Source organism: Musca autumnalis, unplaced genomic scaffold (assembly GCF_047663935.1).
Source record: "Musca autumnalis isolate F117 unplaced genomic scaffold, ASM4766393v1 scaffold_5, whole genome shotgun sequence".
Classification (NCBI taxonomy): Eukaryota; Metazoa; Arthropoda; class Insecta; order Diptera; family Muscidae; genus Musca; species Musca autumnalis.
In genome coordinates this window covers 1,413,335-1,431,856 of record NW_027412088.1, presented here as the reverse complement: position 1 = coordinate 1,431,856, position 18,522 = coordinate 1,413,335, and the positions used below count along the sequence as shown (strand labels likewise).

General features: G+C 32.1%; 1 protein-coding gene across 3 annotated transcripts; it reads right to left on the bottom strand.

The window, feature by feature from the left end:
* Window positions 1–12,794: 12,794 nt before the first annotated feature.
* Vps35 (Vacuolar protein sorting 35) lies at window positions 12,795–16,675 on the bottom strand. Of its 3 annotated transcripts, XM_073991775.1 has the most exons (11): window positions 16,404–16,590; window positions 16,259–16,334; window positions 15,990–16,073; window positions 15,568–15,757; window positions 14,780–15,513; window positions 14,629–14,715; window positions 14,422–14,570; window positions 14,027–14,359; window positions 13,397–13,963; window positions 13,161–13,344; window positions 12,795–13,105 (listed from the first exon to the last, which is right to left on the bottom strand). In XM_073991775.1, the coding sequence occupies exons 3-11, from the start codon at window positions 16,032–16,034 to the stop codon at window positions 12,944–12,946; spliced, it is 2,451 nt and encodes an 816-aa protein (XP_073847876.1). In that variant the 5' UTR covers window positions 16,035–16,073; window positions 16,259–16,334; window positions 16,404–16,590; the 3' UTR covers window positions 12,795–12,943. The 3 variants fall into 3 exon arrangements, with proteins under 3 accessions (XP_073847876.1, XP_073847878.1, XP_073847877.1); XM_073991777.1 differs by lacking the exon at window positions 15,990–16,073; XM_073991776.1 differs by lacking the exon at window positions 15,990–16,073 and having other exon boundaries at window positions 16,259–16,675.
* Window positions 16,676–18,522: the final 1,847 nt, after the last annotated feature.

Sequence of the window (18,522 nt, the reverse complement as noted above, 5' to 3'; positions counted from 1 at the left end):
AGGTACCGTACATGTACACAAACTTTAAAAAATGTTTTAGTGTTTATGTACATGTACCCAACGAAAATCCTAGCGTACATGTTTGGTACGCAACCACCATTGTAAAGTAACAACCACGTACCCAACCGAAGTGGTTGGGTACGTACGTTATAAAGGTTGTCATTACGTACCCTAAAAACAAATAGAGGTTTTGTATACTTGAGTGGTGTTTATAAAGAAATATTAAATATGAATGGTATGAGGAAAAATACAACCATAAAAATAAGAGTGAATATCGTATAAATAACATACAAAAGTAACTACTTTTATATTTAACCAGTAAATATGAAAACATTTATTTATTTTATAAAAACTTAACGAAAATATAAAAATGTCACATGTGAAAACATATGTAACAGATTATATAAAATACTAAAGAATTTAGAATTTGACAGGAGAAAGCTCAACTTTCATAATTGAAATCCCTATTGACTTTTACCATTAATATATGTTCAAGATTTATTGCCATGCGATTGCGCTGATCAGATAAAATGTGCTTCATAGCAGAAAATAAACGTTCCACGCTTACTTGGTTTGACGGTATTGCCTGTACAATATTAGCAATCTCGCTGATGATGGTCTTCCGAGAGTTCCAAAAAGATTTGGTTGCATGTGGTCTGCTTGTTGATGGGGTTTCCTCTTATGATTTCAGATAAAAACGATCAGGTACTTTATAGTTTTAGTGGGAATTGCTACTTATACAAATACCTCCACCCAAGGACAATATATGTATATGGTAGGTGCATGAATTACGACTAACAACATTGTTGTTATTCAAAATTAAATGTAAAAGAAAATATTGAATAATAGGGTCGTTCTAAAAATTTTCTCAGGAAAAACATAAATATATTTTGAAAATCCTTTATGATAGAACAAATTTGAACCAAAATGAAGTATGTATATAAAAAGCATTCAGAACTGTCGTAGTCATTTTATTACACGTTTAGGACGGAAGGAAGTATTTTATGGTAGCAAATTTGGAAGTTTCAAATTCAAGAGTAGACCGTATTACATTTTGAAAACCAAATTTACAAAAAAAGAAAAAATACAGGTGATTGTCACTTCTACATTCTATAAATGTGCCTTGCCTCTACCTTATTTTCGATGATTTTCTGATTTTCAAACTATACCTATACAATAAACTATAAAAAAATAGAGCAGACCCAAAGAACGGATGTTGAATTCATCGCTAGGTATAAGTCCTTGAGTACATCAACGGCAACTCATAATTTGGAAAAAAACACAAAAAAGTAATTCTTATAGTGATTTAAAATTTATTTTTATTCTGAAATCATAAAACGACAAGATATTTTATTATATTAGTGTATTGGTATCAAACTTAAAATAAATTATTTCCAACTGTTCTTCTTGACGTTGCTAAACAAATATTAAAAATAACTCTAATTACCAATTGGAATACATGCAAAACGTCGGACAATATGTATAATAATATTTTGTAATTATGGTTCCACTTGTTTTCACAATACAAATGGAACAACTTTAATACTCTTCGTACCCTTAAAGTTCAAATTGTCAAAAATATACCTCTATCACCCATAGCAACCCTTTAACAAATTGTCAAGATTTTAAAAATTAGATAGGAACGTGTTGCTTAGGCATTACCAATTCTTGCATATGTATTTATGACATTTAAATAATGTCATTATAGTCCTAATAAATAGAAGATAAATATTCATTTATATTTAATTATATCTTATTTGTATTTATTCCACAAAAAAATAAATAAACCTAATATTTTCTAATAATTTATTAACCAAACAAATGTAAGTGTACCCTACCACCACTTCCTTTGTAAAGGTACATTATGATGTACACTACGTGGTTTCTTAAGGTACGCGCTTCTGTACGCAACCATTTCGGTTGTTACATTACGATGGTGGTTGCGTACCAAATATGTGTGTTTGACGAACTTTTGGATTCTAGTTAGGTACATGTACGTAAACGCTAAAATGGATTTTTTAAAGTTTGGGTACGTGTACATAAACTTTATAAATTTGTTTAGTGTTTGTGTAACATGTACGGTACCTTATGATAAGGTACTGTTTGTTTTCGAACACTGGTTGCAGTGAATATTTTCGAAGAAACAAGAAGTAAAATTGAAAAGAAAAAATCAAGGCACATTTATAGAAGGTAGAAGTGACAATCAGCTGTATTTTTACTTTTTTGTAAATTTGGTTTTCAAAATGTAATAGGGTCTACTCGTGAAATTTGAAACTTCGAAATTTGCTACCATAAAATACTTACATATTTTCATCATAAACGAGTAATAAAAATTACCTACGAGAGTTCTGAATGCGTTATATTTACATTTTGATTCAAATTTGTTCTATTTTAGATGATTTTCATAACGTATTTCTGTTTTTCCTGAAAAAATTTTTGGAACGACCCTATTATTCAATATTTATCTTTGACAATTAATTTTCAATAACAACAATGTTGTTTTTGTAAATTTGTTAGTTGTTGTAATTCATGCATATACCTTATATGAATTTGCCTTGATATGGATCTATGATGCTATAAAATAAAAAAATGATCGTAGTATGTCGTTTTTCATCATATAAAAAAAGTAAACTACGCCTACGACATTAGAACGCATACGACTACGCCAACCGTAATAAGGGTGAATACCGTCCGCTACAAATTCAATGCACCAGTATCCATCGTTCTGATATGGACCAAACCCTACGATCATATGTTTTTCAACACCCAGACTTCTGGCTTTTGCAAATGCAACTGCACTCTAAACTTTGAATTTTATAAGATTGACAACTGAAATGTGAAGAAATTCCCATTAGTTTTGAAAATTTTGACCCTTGGACCCATATCCATGGTTCTCCCGTATGACCCGCCACTCCCCCGAAGGAGAACGTATTACTGATATCAGTTTCAAAATTGTATTCACTTTTAATCATTCCAAAACAAATACAAATGATTTGAATCATACAAAAAAATTATCAGCCCTATTCTGAACGCATGGGAGTTGGGAATTTTTTCCCATTCCCACATTTTCGTATTCTGAATAAAATTTTTGTGGGAGTTATTTCCCATCTCCCCTCATTCTGAATGAAGTTCGAGTTGGGAATTTATTCCCATGGCAAAAAAGTATACATTCTCTATCTTGAATTGTGGGAGAATTTTGTGTCTTTTTGTGGGAAAAATCTCCCCAGAAAACAGTGTTGGAGTTTGAAAAAAAAAATTTCAAGAAATTTCATATTTTTATGAAATTTCATATTTTAAGACATCTACACGACAAAATTATTGCAAATATTTATAATCGCCATGTGTTTGCTTAATAAAAGTGTTGTGTATTTATATTGAAAATAAGCACGCGTTTGATACTGATTAAATAATGATGCTTTATTTAATAAATAAGTAACAACAAAGATATAAAAGATTAACAATGGAGTCGAACGGTTTGATCTGGTTGATAGTTGAAATCGAAGTGAACAAGCTAATCATAACTAGTAGGCAAAATGGCAGTTACCAAAATGTAACGAATACTAATTAGTACAAAAGATACTTTGACTAAAGAGAGAATTTATAACATAGAAACAGAGTTGCCATGTGTATGAAATGTAATAATGAAATACACTACAAAAAGCATACAAAATGTACTGTAAAATATGTCATTAGTAGACTTCGGATTCTGCATATTTTTATATAATACAAAAACCTGCAACAATCTAACATTTTTACACCGATAAAAATTTTCCTTTATGTTATCGAAGAAAACAAAAAAAGTAGTAAAAATTAGTAGATGTTTGCAGTTCTGGAACAGACCATATGTATTGAAATACGAGAAAAAGAGTCATGGTTGATTCTATTAACGCAGCACAGCAATTAAAAACAAATCAATTTCAAAAGAATTTTTGGCAATAATTATTAAAATATGAAGCATTGTGGCGTTTTTTTATTGGGATAGCGTTTGCAATTTTGTTTTTTCAAAATAGTCTGGCTTAATCCCATTGTTGTTGTTTTAATATTTTAAAACAATTATTTTATTAGTGGAAAAGATTTGGCATTGTTCGCCAAGGGGTAAGGCAGGGAATACTATAGTTTCGATCCACGCCACTGGATCTCATCAGTTCCCTTGTTTCTTGTTTGTGGATATTCTCCACCGAAGTTATTTTTTAATAACTTCAACAAGAAACTTTTTATACCCAAACATCAATCGTCAACTCGAAGTATAAAGGTAAGCAAAGAAAAAAGTTCAATGAGAAGTTTTTCCTGGCAACCTCATACAACTCCGACGAAAGTGTCTGCGAAACAATTCAAACCTCTTCCACATGTATGTGTCGTCGAATTTTGACGAATGCACACACCAAAATTTGGTTGGTCTTCTTTACAGCAAAAACAACACACGTCGTGCCAGTGTCTCCAATTTGAAGCCTTGTGGCGTTTTTTTTATTGGGATAGCGTTTGCAATTTGCAAAAACGCCACAATGCTTCAAATTGGAGACACTGGCACGACGTGTGTTGTTTTTGCTGTAAAGCAGACCAACCAAATTTTGGTGTGTGCATTCGTCAAAATTCGACGACACATACAAGTGGAAGAGGTTTGAATTGTTTTCGCAGACACTTTCGTCGGAGTTGTATGAAGTTGCCAAGGAAAAACTTCTCTTTGAACTTTTTTCTTTGCTTACCTTTATACTTCGAGCTGACGATTGATGTTTGGGTATAAAAAGTTTCTTGTTGAAGAAGTTATTAAAAAAATAACTTCGGTGGAGAATATCCACAAACAAGAAACAAGGGAACTGATGAGATTCAGTGGCGTGGATCGAAACTATAGTATTCCCTGCCTTACCCCTTGGCGAACAATGCCAAATCTTTTCCACTAATAAAATAGTTGTTTTAAAATATTAAAACAACAACAATGGGATTAAGCCAGACTATTTTGAAAAAACATTATTAAAATATATTGGAAAATAACCATACAATCTTTACAATTTTTATTCATTTTCGTAATATAACCTTCGGGTTTTTTAAATCAGACGACTAACGTTCTATTGAAACTGTGTTAGTCTCCTCAACGACACGACAACGATCACACAAACGTACATACATATATGCAATGCTATTACATTTTCCGAAATGCCTTTTCTTGAATAGGATCGTTATTTTTGAACGCAGAAGCTTGAAAATTTGCAATGGCATGTATTTTAGTTTTAGATTCAATTAAAAACGTATTTTTTTTTTTTTTTTTTTTTTTTTTGAGATACGTCTTCGGAAATTTATGGTGACGATATGTAATAACACGCAAAAATATGTAATAATAGAGAAAAATATCCGAATTTATCTTTTTGAATTTTTTTTTTTTAAATATGCAAAATACGAGTTCTAGCGATCATTAGGAATAAGTAAAACTAGCGATATACTCGTTAAACCCCTAACTAAAATTATTCCGAATACAATTTTTAAATTCGTTACAAACTTAAAAAGTTCCTATTACTTTATACACAAAAATTATGTTTGTTTAGAACAACACCACACATCGTTGACTCCATTCACTTAAAAAATCCATAAATCAATGCACGGTTGTTGAATTAACAGCCCTATTCTGAACGCATGGGAGTTGGGAATTTTTTCCCATTCCCACATTTTCGTATTCTGAATAAAATTTTTGTGGGAGTTTTTTCCCATTTCCCATCTCCCCTCATTCTGAATGAAGTTCGAATTGGGAATTTGTTCCCATGGGAAAAAAGTATACATTCTCTATCTTGAATTGTGGGAGAATTTTGTGGGAAAAATCTCCCCAGCAAACAGCGTGGGAGTTTGAAAAAAAATTTCAAGAAATTTCATATTTTTATGAAATTTCATATTTTAAGACATCTACACGACAAAATTATTGCAAATATTTATAATCGCCATGTGTTTGCTTAATAAAAGCATACAAAATGTACTGTAAAATATGTCATTAGTAGACTTCGGATTTTGCATATTCTTATATGATACAAAAACCTGCAAGAATCTAACATGTTTTACACCGATAAAAAATTTTCCTTTATGTTATCGAACAAAACAAAAAAAGTAGTAAAAATTAGTAGATTTTTGCAGTTCTGGAACAGACCATATGTATTGAAATACGAGAAAAAGAGTCATGGTTGATTCTATTAACGCAGAACAACAAGTAAAAACAAATCAATTTCAAAAGAATTTTTGGCAATAATTATTAAAATATATTGGAAAATAACCATAATATACAATCTTTACAACTTTTATTCATTTTCGTAATATAACTTTCGGGTTTTTTAAATCAGACGACCAACGTTCTATTGAAAACGTGTTAGTCTCCTCAACGACACGACAAAGATCACAGGCGTACATACAGTTGCGTTCAAAATAATAGGAGTGCCCTTACACAAAATGGAATGGTCCAAAAAAACATGGTTAAACTCCTCCATTTTGGCTTATTTTTTATTTTATTAACATTGTCGACATTCCAACTGTTATTTCATTAACAGAAATGTGGCAATATTTATTAAATTATGTACTGTTTACACCAACATTATAAATCGTCTTAAATTTTTTTGTTCAAAAAAATAGGAGTGTGGAAGAAAAAGGACAATAAAAATATTTTTAGTTGAATTTAAGACCAAAACTGTAAATATGTAAGTTGATAGTACTAAATTCAATATATTTGATTTTTTTTTTTTGAAAACAAAAGTCCTTTGGTAGTATCTAAAAACAGGCTATTGTCCTTGTTGCGACTTTTCCAATAACTTAAGCTCTTATTGGGGAATTCAGTGGATTTTATACACAATACCTTTATTGATTAGACTTGTTTAACACTCTGACTGTTACCTCAAACAAAACATAATGATTGGTATCCCATAAATTGGTGTATTTTGAACCATGAACCAAATTTCAGCCAGTTTCCATTAATCCTTTATGAAAGGATCGGCCAAAACAGTGCATTTATAAGTCATTTATTCTTCGACCAAATAAAATTATGAGGTCCTCAGGATGTTAGCTTTATGTGCACAATCAATTTCACTTCTATTCCAAAAATATTTTAAAGCGTGAACGGTTGAAAATAGTTTTACACCATTTTGTGATAATCCGGCTTTAACTACTCTATGGTTGGCATACACCGTACTATATTTTTCTACATAAATTCACGTTTATCGTTCAAAAGTACTTAATTTAGATTAGTTCTCATAGAAAGTTGTATTTTATACGATGCAAAACCTAATAAACATATTCGCAGGGCAACTTCAGAAGTATTTCCTTAAAATTAGCTTTTTAACAAAGCGTGTAGAAAAATTGCTCATATCTGCCAATCATCCAATTTTTCAAATATAAACAAAATAATTGTTCCGAGTGTAGTTAAGATGCTAAGGGCCTTAAAACATTATTTGGTCGAGAAATTAATGCCTTATAGATGCGCTTTTTTGGTCAATCCTTACATAAAAGTCTAATGGAAACTGGGGCCTAATTACGTTATTCGATTCGATCGAGTATTTGCTCGTGAAAAATATTTCGACACGATAAAAAAGCGGCATGACCATGGTATAAGTAAAGAGGTAGATTTAAATGAAAAAAATCTATAGAACCCTTGTTTTTCTTGAATTCCTAAAACTTCAAAATAAAAGCAACAAGTGGGTTTGTTTACAATCCATTTTCTGAGCATTTTATAAAAAACGCGAAAAATGAATGAAGAGTTAAGTTTTTTCAACATAATCGAGTTTTGAATATGATAAACTGATTGTTTCAATGCAAATCTCACAAATTTCTTCCATACAAATGGTCTAAAAACAATTTTAAAAATCATTGAATTCGATTATTTTTAAAATTGTTTGGCATATTATTCAAACACCACACACACATACACAGTTTGTTTATATTGTTTTGAAGTTTTAGGCATACTCGAATGAAAAAATTTAAATTGACATAAAGCTTTGGCTAACCTTTCTTATTAAACCATGGGCATGACGAGATTCGATCGAAATCGTTGATCGAATGTTTCGAGAGTAACCGGTAATCGAACTATGAAAACCTATGTGGACTATAGGCAATATTATGAAGGTAGATGTAAAAAATGGTGTTTGTTTGAAAGCAAGAACTATAAAAACAAAATTATGAATGAAAAATGTAAATGTTTGTTTAACAATACATTGAATAATAATTTCTGAATGAAGTTGTGCTAAGAAAAAAAGAAAATGATTAATTCTTGCAAAATCTTTTTGACATTGTAGTAACAGATTGCTAGTACATCTACCTTAATAATCCTCTCTCAAAATAAATGAGAGAGAGAGCTTGGTGGGTGTTTTGCATTAGCCTCTCTGAGAGAATATTTCCTTTGGTAAACAACGGGGGATGAAATGTTTATAATGTACTTCACTTATAAAATAAAGGCTATTAATATTAAATATTTTTTTTTTGCAAAAATGCTTATTTTTCAACTTTTTTTTATGACTGCAAAACTAATGGTTAATGATTGCTTACATTTTGATTCTAAATTTATCACAATTTCTAAAAACGACTACAAAGGACTTTTTGCAATTTCTCTTGTTATATTGTCTAAAAAATGCTGCCAATTATTTACTAACATCGTTTTTCTTCTATAAAACGACAACAAACAACAATTTTTACATTTTAAACAAAAAGACAATAAAAAATCTTTCATTTTATTTGTTTACGATAGGCAATTTGGCCTCGAGAAATTACTCGCAAATTTATGCTCAATTATTCGATAATTTTACTCGATAACGAATGTTGTCATCCCAACTTTGAGTACTCAGGTCGAAACAACTCGATATCGAATCACATAATTAGGCCCCTGGCTTAAGCTTGGCTCAAGGATCAAAATACACAAAATTATGGCGAACCAATCATTATGTATTGTTCGAGGTAACAGCTAGGGTGTTAAACAACTCTAATCAACAAAGGTTTTGTTTATAAAATCCATCGATTTCGCAATAAATGCTCAAATTATAGGAAAATAGCTGCAAGGACAATATCCTGATTGTGGCCACATCCAAAAGCCTTTTTTGTTTTCAAACAGCCTTCACATCTATTAAATTCACTACTAATAACTAAAATATTGTCAATTCTGGTCCTAAACTCAAATAAAAATTGTTTTATTCTCTTTTCTCTTCCACACTCCTATTTTTTTGAACAAACAATTTTAAGACGATTTATAATGTTGGTGTAAACAGTAAATAATTGAAAACATATTGCCACATTTCTGTTAATGAATTAACAGTTGGGATGTCAACAATGTTAAACAAATGCAGAATTGACGAAAATGGAGAAGTTTAAACATGTTTTTTGGACCATTCCATTTTGTGTATGGTCACTCCTATTATTTTGAACACAGCTGTACATACATATATGCCAAATTATTGCAATGCTATTCCATTTTCCGAAATGCCTTTTCTTGAATAGGATCGTTATTTTTGAACGTAGAAGCTTGAAATTTTGCAAGGGCATGTGTTTTAGTTTTAGATTCAATCACAAACGTATTTTATTATTATTATTATTTTTTTTTTTTTTTTGAGATACGTCTTCGGATATTTATGGTGACGATATGTAATAACAAGCAAAAATATGTAATAACCGAGAAAAATATCCGAACTTATCTTTTTGAATTTTTTTAAAAATATGCAAAATACGAGTTCTAGCGATCATTAGGAATAAGTAAAACTAGCGATATACTCGTTAAACCCCTAACTAAAATTACTCGGTATCAACATACAATTTTTAAATTCGTTACAAACTTAAAAAGTTCCTATTACTTTTTACATAAAAATTATGTTTGCCTACTAATTAAAAAATGCTTACACCAATTCGCACAATCTGAAGAAAATGTGCTTATTAGAACAACATCACACATCGTTGACTCCATTCACTTAAAAAATCCATAAATCAATGCACGGTTGTTGAATTAAGTAAGTTGTGATTTTGCTAATCTAATTCAAAAACCGCGAATTCAATGCAAATAGGCATTTTGTATTACAAAACAAAATTACAGCCCCCTAAAAGTATGCTATCATAATTTGGTGTAACTAATTTCGAATTTCGAAAATTCAATTCCCATGATTTGATGTTCCCACGTCGTTGAGAATATGGAAAACATGGGAATGGGAAATTTCGCTCCCATGGGAAACAGTTCCCATGGGAATGTTCAGAATAGGGCTGTACGTGAGTTGTGCTCTTGCTAATCTAATTCAAAAACCGCGAATTCAATGCAAATAGGCATTTTGTAATACAAAACAAAATTACAGCCCCCAAAAGTATGCTATAATAATTTGGTGTAACTAATTCCGAATTTCGAAACTTCAGCTCCCCAGCCCTATTCTGAACGCATGGGAGTTGGGAATTTTTTCCCATTCCCACATTTTCGAATTCTGAATAAAATTTTGTGGGAGTTTTTTCCCATTTCCCATCTCCCCTCATTCTGAATGAAGTTCGAATTGGGAATTTGTTCCCATGGGAAAAAAGTATACATTCTCTATCTTGAATTGTGGGAGAATTTTGTGTCTTTTTGTGGGAAAAATCTCCCCAGCAAACAGTGTGGGAGTTTGAAAAAAATTTTCAAGAAATTTCATATTTTTATGAAATTTCATATTTTAAGACATATACACGACAAAATTATTGCAAATATTTATAATCGCCATGTGTTTGCTTAATAAAAGCATACAAAATGTACTGTAAAATATGCCATTAGTAGATTTCGGATTTTGCATATTCTTTTATGATACAAAAACCTGCAAGAATCTAACATGTTTTACACCGATAAAAAATTTTCCTTTATGTTATCGAACAAAACAAAAAAAGTAGTAAAAATTAGTAGATTTTTGCAGTTCTGGAACAGACCATATGTATTGAAATACGAGAAAAAGAGTCATGGTTGATTCTGTTAACGCAGTACAGCAAGTAAAAACAAATCAATTTCAAAAGAATTTTTGGCAATAATTATTAAAATATATTGGAAAATAACCATAATACATACAATCTTTACAACTTGTATTCATTTTCGTAATATAATCTTCCAGTTTTTTAAATCAGACGACTAACGTTCTATTGAAAACGTGTTAGTCTCCTCAACGACACGACAACTATCACACAAACGTACATACATATATGCTAAATTATTGCAATGCTATTCCATTTTCCGAAATGCCTTTTCTTGAATAGGATCGTTATTTTTGAACGTAGAAGCTTGAAATTTTGCAAGGGCATGTGTTTTAGTTTTAGATTCAATCAAAAACGTATTTTATTTATTTATTTATTTTTTTGAGATACGTATTCTGAAATATGTAATAATCGAGAAAAATATCCGAATTTTTCTTTTTGAATTTTTTTAAAAATATGCAAAATACGAGTTCTAGCGATCATTAGGAATAAGTAAAACTAGCGATATAAATTATTCCGAATCAACACACAATTTTTAAATTCGTTGCAAACTTAAAAATTCCTATTACTTTATACACAAAACTTATGTTTGCCTACTAATTAAAAAATGCTTACACCAATTCGCAAATTCTGAAGAAAATGTGCTTATTAGAACAACACCACACATCGTTGACTCCATTCACTTAAAAAATCCATAAATCAATGCACGGTTGTTGAATAAAGTGAGTTGTGCTTTGCTAATCTAATTCAAAAACCGCGAATTCAATGCAAATAGGCATTTTGTATTACAAAACAAAATTACATCCCCCCTAAAGTATGCTATAATAATTTGGTGTAACTGATTTCGAATTTCGAAATTCCAGCTCCCATCATTTGTTGTTCCCACGTCGTTGAGAATATGGAAAACGTGGGAATGGGAAATTTCGCTCCCATGGGAAACAGTTCCCATGGGAATGTTCAGAATAGGGCTGCCCATGTTTTGCTGTTCCCACGTCGTTGAGAATATGGAAAACGTGGGAATGGGAAATTTCGCTCCCATGGGAATGTTCAGAATGTTCATATTTTACAAAATATTGAAGATTTTTGCATCGAATTTGGTTCAGTTGCATATGTTTTGACCTTTAAATTTTAAGGTGTGTTATGTATTTTCAAATTTTTTGTTGTATAACCTGTCAAAACTTTTTATATTCTTAGGGCAAAACCTATAGCTCTTCGTGTTGCGTGTGCGTTCAAAAATACAAAAACAAAATATATGTATTTCAATTTGAAATACAAGTATTTTGTTTTTATATTTTTGAACGCAACACGCAGAGCTATAGGTTTGGTCCTTATATTTGAGACAATGAACTAAAGCGGCCCATAGACTATCAAATTTTGATGTCAATATTTGTATTAGAATGTGTAAATTTTTCAAAATGAAACCCAGTCAATCCGATGAATATGGTTTATTTTCAAAATTGTCAAAAAGCAATTTTGAAAAGGCAGAACATAGTGTTTGTGAAGAAATAAAAAAATTGGGTTCATTCATTTTTAGAGGAAAATTTAAAGATTTCGGTTGCAGATTGAAGGCTGATTAAATGCTTTGCTACACACTTATCAAGCGCACACGTACATAAGGAGCCAATTTGATAGTGTATGGGCCGCTTAAATAATTGCAAAAAAATTCTTAATTTTACTTTAAAAAAATAATTTAAATAAAATTTCCACTGTTTATAGTTTCGCACACGCTCCTTTTTTGAATAACATTTTTAAAATACATTTTCAATTTCAATAAAATATTCAAAAAAAGAGTCGACCGTTTTCCATCACATACCTGAATAAATAATGAACAGTGAAACAAGGGGTTGTACAAACATTGATAAGAATGGATATATAAATTGGATTTCATATCATTTAGGGGAATACTATATTATTAAGAGTAAAATACAGATACATATTTTTAGTATTGGAATAATATGAATGTAAAACAGCTTGCTGTCTTAACTATGTAATAATAAGAATGCCATGCATAATTATTTATCTGCTTTCAATTTATCGATATTCCCGCAAAAGAGACTTCTAAGGCAGCGTCATTGGATTCTATGCGACTTTTAATGTGTGCCAAAGTGTTTTTATAGTGCATTTCGATTTGTTTGGTTTCCTCGCTTGGCTCCAAGTTGGGCAGTTCTTCATTGATTTTTGCAATTAACTAAAAAAGAAGGAAAATAACAAACAAATATTTACCTAATAACTGGCTAAGTTACCTGATTAAGCATGGCAACTGTAATGAGGGTGTTGCCACGCTCAAAATAGAAAAGATAATGATTCAAAAGTTCAACATAAAGCTGGACTTGTACACCATTATCCAAACACTGAGAAGCAATGCGGGCACCCTTCTTCAAGCAATCTAATGTCTTTTTCTCGTCACGCATTTCTTCGCCGTTTTTCCTGGAAAGATACAATTATTTACAAACTCCTATATGCACAAGTCCCCACTTACTTTCCACTCCAAAAGAGAGCAGCACATGCCACAACGCCACGACACTGGTCGGGTTTTTTAAGCAGTTTTGATGCTGCCAAAGCGCAATTTGTTCGTAAAGGGTCTGCGTTCTCTTCTCCGAAACATTTCATTTGCTCCAATGTAGACATTATCAGTGTTATGGCTGCCAACTGAGCCTTTGAATCGGATATTTCATCCTCGTAAAGCGAGAAAGCTTGAGTCATAAATTCATAGGCCACAGTTTCATGATTAGTATAACCAATTTCTCCAATGACCAGTGCACCTTGTAAATACAAGCGCAGCGCCAATTCTGCCAAATCAGCCTTTGCAAGGGCGGAGATTGTAGTGTGACAGTATTGAATGATCTTTTGACATTTTTTATCCCAATTTTCATCATGTTCCGATTCTTGAGCTTTGTATTTGTAGGCTAACTGGTATGCCGAGAAAACCAATGGTGGCAAAACAAATTTGATACGATGTGGTCCTCCTGCGCCTAAATGCTTGCGAGCTGATTGCAAAATCTTATATTGCATATCAGGATCTTCGGATTTTAGCAAGTGTACAAACCTACAAATAAAATAAAAAACTAAATATTTTTACATGAAAAAAAAAACTGATGCGTTTATTTACCTTGCAACAATGCCCTGTTCCTCGGCAAATTCATCAAAATCTACCACTGGCTCCTGGCCTTTGTTATTGCTTGCAGTTTCATCATCTTTTATCAATGGCGTTATAATGTTGAGGACAGCATCTACTTGTTCTGCTGTGGGTATAAGCGTTTCAAATTCCAAAACGTTCATTACCAAATATAATGCCAATGTCTTGCGGGAAGTGTAGTCAAATTTATCCAATAGGGGACAGAAATTCTTAAGTTGAATAACTGTTAGGACGTTGTTATAGAAATCAATGCATATGCGTAGCAAACGTGACAATTCTTGATTAACAGACAATAAGTGTGATATACTGTTGAATAGAACATACACGTGAAGAAGATTCATTAATTTTATGTATACACATTTTCATACTTATTCATATTTAAACTCTCAAGTATTTGTGCTGTCGTTCCCAACACTTTGTCTACATAATCAACACGATCCGGATACACTTTTTGTGCCAAATTTAACAAAGCAATTTGTAGAGAAATTGTGTCTTCGAGCGGCATATCAGAACGATTCTAAAAATAAAGATTTTGAAATGCAGCATTTGCTTTTAAGATTTAATTTCTTAAATACCTGAACAATATTTGCCACCTGCACACTGAATACTTCAAATAGCTTTACTTCAGGCGGAATAATAGATTCGATGTCTGTGCCGTTATTCTACAAAAAATTATATGATTGAATGAGGCTTCTGCTGAGGTAGGAATATTTGCAATCCACATACTTTACCACTTCGTTGATTGTAGGTTGCTAAACGATCGATTAAACATATTATAATATTCTTCACATTTACTCCAGTCTGAAGCTGGGCACAAGACTTTAAAAATGGATCTAAAGTTTGCAAATGAAACTCATCTGGAAATACTTGAATAATACACTCCATTAGGTACTCTTGGGCAATAGCATCACGACAGCTTACAACTTGTTCCAAAATTCCTGGCAATATTAAACGCTGATAGATCTCAAGCGATGCCGATTCTAACTGTGACAACCGCACCAAGTTTGTGCCAACTAAAATCTTCAGTTCTTCTCTTTCTTTTTCACGACGCGTTTTCTCGCTAGAATGTCCTTGATGTTGCATGCGGACCCATAATTTGTTCATTTCCGCAAAGTTGGTCAAAACGAAATCTATGGCATCGTAGACATTTCCTTCATGTTCATTTTCTGCTACCAGAACATCGGGGAGAATATTTCTGGTGCATTGCAAAAGATAGTTTCGCAGAAACAATCCTCTGAGTGGGTGCTGTACACCGCGACACATTTCTACCAAATCTTTCAGAATACTGCGTTTCAATGAGGGATCATTTTTAATATAAACAATGCCAACTGTTATAAGCAAATATAGACGAGGGACTATTGTGTGCGAATACTGCACCAGCTCGTAATGGTCCGTTTCCTTTGTTGCCTTTTCACTCAAATACAATTCCAAGCGACACAGCTCGTCCGTAATAACCATATCTAATGAGATTTCAAATTAAATAGAATACCAACATTACCTCTCAACATACGTACATAATTCGTAATAACTTTTTGGTGACAACATTGATGTGCGAAGTTCACTCAGCATTGCACTAGCACATTTTAATGCATCAAGCATGCGATCTTTATCCAAAAAATGGTTCATTTGGAAGGCCTGTTTACGTGCAGCGCCTATAGCTTCGGCTAATAACTTCTCTTGGTCATCCATATTATTTGGCATTGTCTATATAGAATAACAAGAAACAAAATAAGATTGAATACAAAAATATATATTTTTTTTTTTTTACAAATATGCAGCATCGATATGGATGAGTGATAACACATAGAATGAGTAAAGCTTAAATAATGAAGAGTTATCTGCTTGTTTGTGCTGGATGCAGCGCAATGGAATTTATGAAAAGGAATAAACAACATTAACATTAATTGGAAATTAAATACGTAGAAACTTAATTTACCGTGCTAATAACTGGCGAATACGACGCCGAACTCCAAGGATACATCTATCTTATGAATGTAATTCATGCAGTGACAAGGGAAATCTAATTAAAAATATTGATATGTTTAAGATACACGTATGTATGTATGTAGAATTCAATTTAGTTGTTTTTTTTTTGTACAGCAATTTATTTGGAGCATGCAACTTGAATAAACTTTTTACTCTGACTTTAGAATCTTCTACTTAGACGCGAAGCTAGTAGCTAGTAGAGAAAATAAAATGACTTACCATAATATGAAAGATTTAGTTTCTTCTTCTAATATTCTAATATGCACACTGATAAATTAAAAAGGCGTATATCGACCTATCGGGTAAGTGAGAAAAAAGGTCGATAGTTGTTTTCAGCGCAATAACTTATTATTTGCTTAATTACATTTGATTACTGCATTTGGTATAAATTAAAAATGTATATTATATAAAAATTGAAAAATATAATTTTACTGAAAAGAATGAATTTATTATCTGACTAAACAAATTTCCTTATTCTGATTTTGGGAACAGAGATAGACGCGAGTCGATTTTCAGTCGGCGGCGCGCCGCCGCCTCTTATTTTATAGTACGTTTACATCATGGCCCGCGGCGGCGAACCTTTAATTTTGACAAATAGTTTTGGGTTCGCCTCGGCGTACGGTCGTCGAAAGCACTGATCTAGCGGCGCGAATTAATAACTTGCAAACAAATTGAGATACGTCACTGAAATTTTGCACAAACTCAGCTTGTACCTGTGGGTAAGAATGTGACAAATATGAACAATATCGGCTAATGTTTTGGTATAGCCCCCATATAACGGTACCTTCCGATTTTCGGTATTTTGAGGATTTATGCCACAATTTGGTAGCAAATTAGCTGCAATTTGGTACTTAGGGTTCCTAGTGGTCACAAAATATTTCCACCAAAAATTATGGACATAGGTGCACGTTTTAATATAGCCCCCATGTAACCGTTCCTCCCAATTTAAGGTATTTTGAATATCATGACCACATTTTTAAACCAACTTGGCTGTAATTTTGCATTCCGTGTTCTCACTGCTTATAAAATCTTCTTACAAAACATTTTCAATACGGATTTATGTTTCGATGTAGCCCCTTTTATGGTACCCCCGATTCTACTTGTTATTTTTTACTTGTTATCCCATATTTAATAACATATTTAGCTATAATATGGTATTATGGTGTCTCCGGGAGTAGAACTCCTCCTTGCAAAAATTTCTCAAGATAGGTCCATATTTTGATTTAGCTCCCATACAAATGCACAGCTAAATTTGTATGAATTTCATACAAAATCCCTTATTTTAAAATTGCAGTCATCAAAAGATTTGCAAATATTTGCAGCCCTAATGTGGTTACTCTGTATCCAGAGAGTCCAATTTTATTCCTCAAAAAATAATCGAACACAAGTTCGGCTAAATTTACAAGATGCACTCTATGGAACAAGCGCGTACTACCCATAAAAACACTAAAAAAATTAATTTTTTGAAAATTTATTGCTATATAACTAAGTACCTCCAGACCCCAAACTAATTTTTATAATTTAAATCACACCCTCAGCTATTAATTAAAACTAAATCTTGTACAGTTTCATTACGAATTTATTTCACATTTAAACAAATATGAAGTAAATTTTTTTGCTACAATCTGATGCAACAAAAACTCTTGCATTTAATAGTGAATATCTGAGTGTAGTGAATATCAGTCATCAGGCAACCACAAAATTTTTTGTGGATGTTGGACAGTCAGCTGTTGGTTGTTTGTTTGTTTGACCGTGTGAACGAAACAACGTCAGTCAAGGAATAAATTAGCAGAGTAAACATCAAATAAAAGTTAAAAAAGTCGTGTGTTTTTATTAATTTGATTGATTATTATTGCAAATAAGAGATAAAAATAGCAGACAAAAATCTTTTCCTTCATTTTAATATCGGTCAAGCAAAAAATTGCAAACAAAACGACAAACATGGACAACGAAAATGAATTTTTATGTTGCTACGATATGCAAAGATGCCTCTGGGACATAACCAGTCCAGAATATATGATGCGCGACATTAAAACAAAAGCATATGGAGAACTACTAAATGTTATGAAGTAATACAAGAAGGATTGTTCTATTGACGACGTCAAGAAGAAAATAAACGTAATCCGCTCATCGTACAGAAGGGAATTGAAAAAAATAAAGCAATCTGAATCTTCTGGAGCTGGAGTGGACAGCGTTTACCAACCAAAGATTTGGTGGTTTGATGCCTGGAAATTTCTGCAGAGTTAAGCTGTAAACAGATACAACGTTTGGGTAAAGTTTTGTGTCGTTTTGGCCGTTTTTACACTGCTGGGCATGATGCCGAAAAATTCAAATTCATTTGAAATATATGCCGGCAAACAGATAAACGCTGGACTTTGGTATCGTCGTCGCCCTGTTGTTGTTGTTTTTTTCTCGACGCCCTACGCAAAACTTTAATCAAACGTTGTATCTGTTTTCAGCTTTATTGCGTCCTGTTGCCAAAA

Coding starts and splice junctions, on each gene's coding strand:
- Vps35 (XM_073991775.1), bottom strand. CDS start 16,034: ATGTATCCTTGGAGTTCGGCGTCGTATTCGCCAGTTATTAGCACG. Junction 15,758..15,989: donor ATTCGCCAGTTATTAGCACG/GTAAATTAAGTT, acceptor TATTCTATATAG/ACAATGCCAAATAATATGGA. Junction 14,360..14,421: donor GAGAGTTTAAATATGAATAA/GTATGAAAATGT, acceptor TCTATTCAACAG/TATATCACACTTATTGTCTG.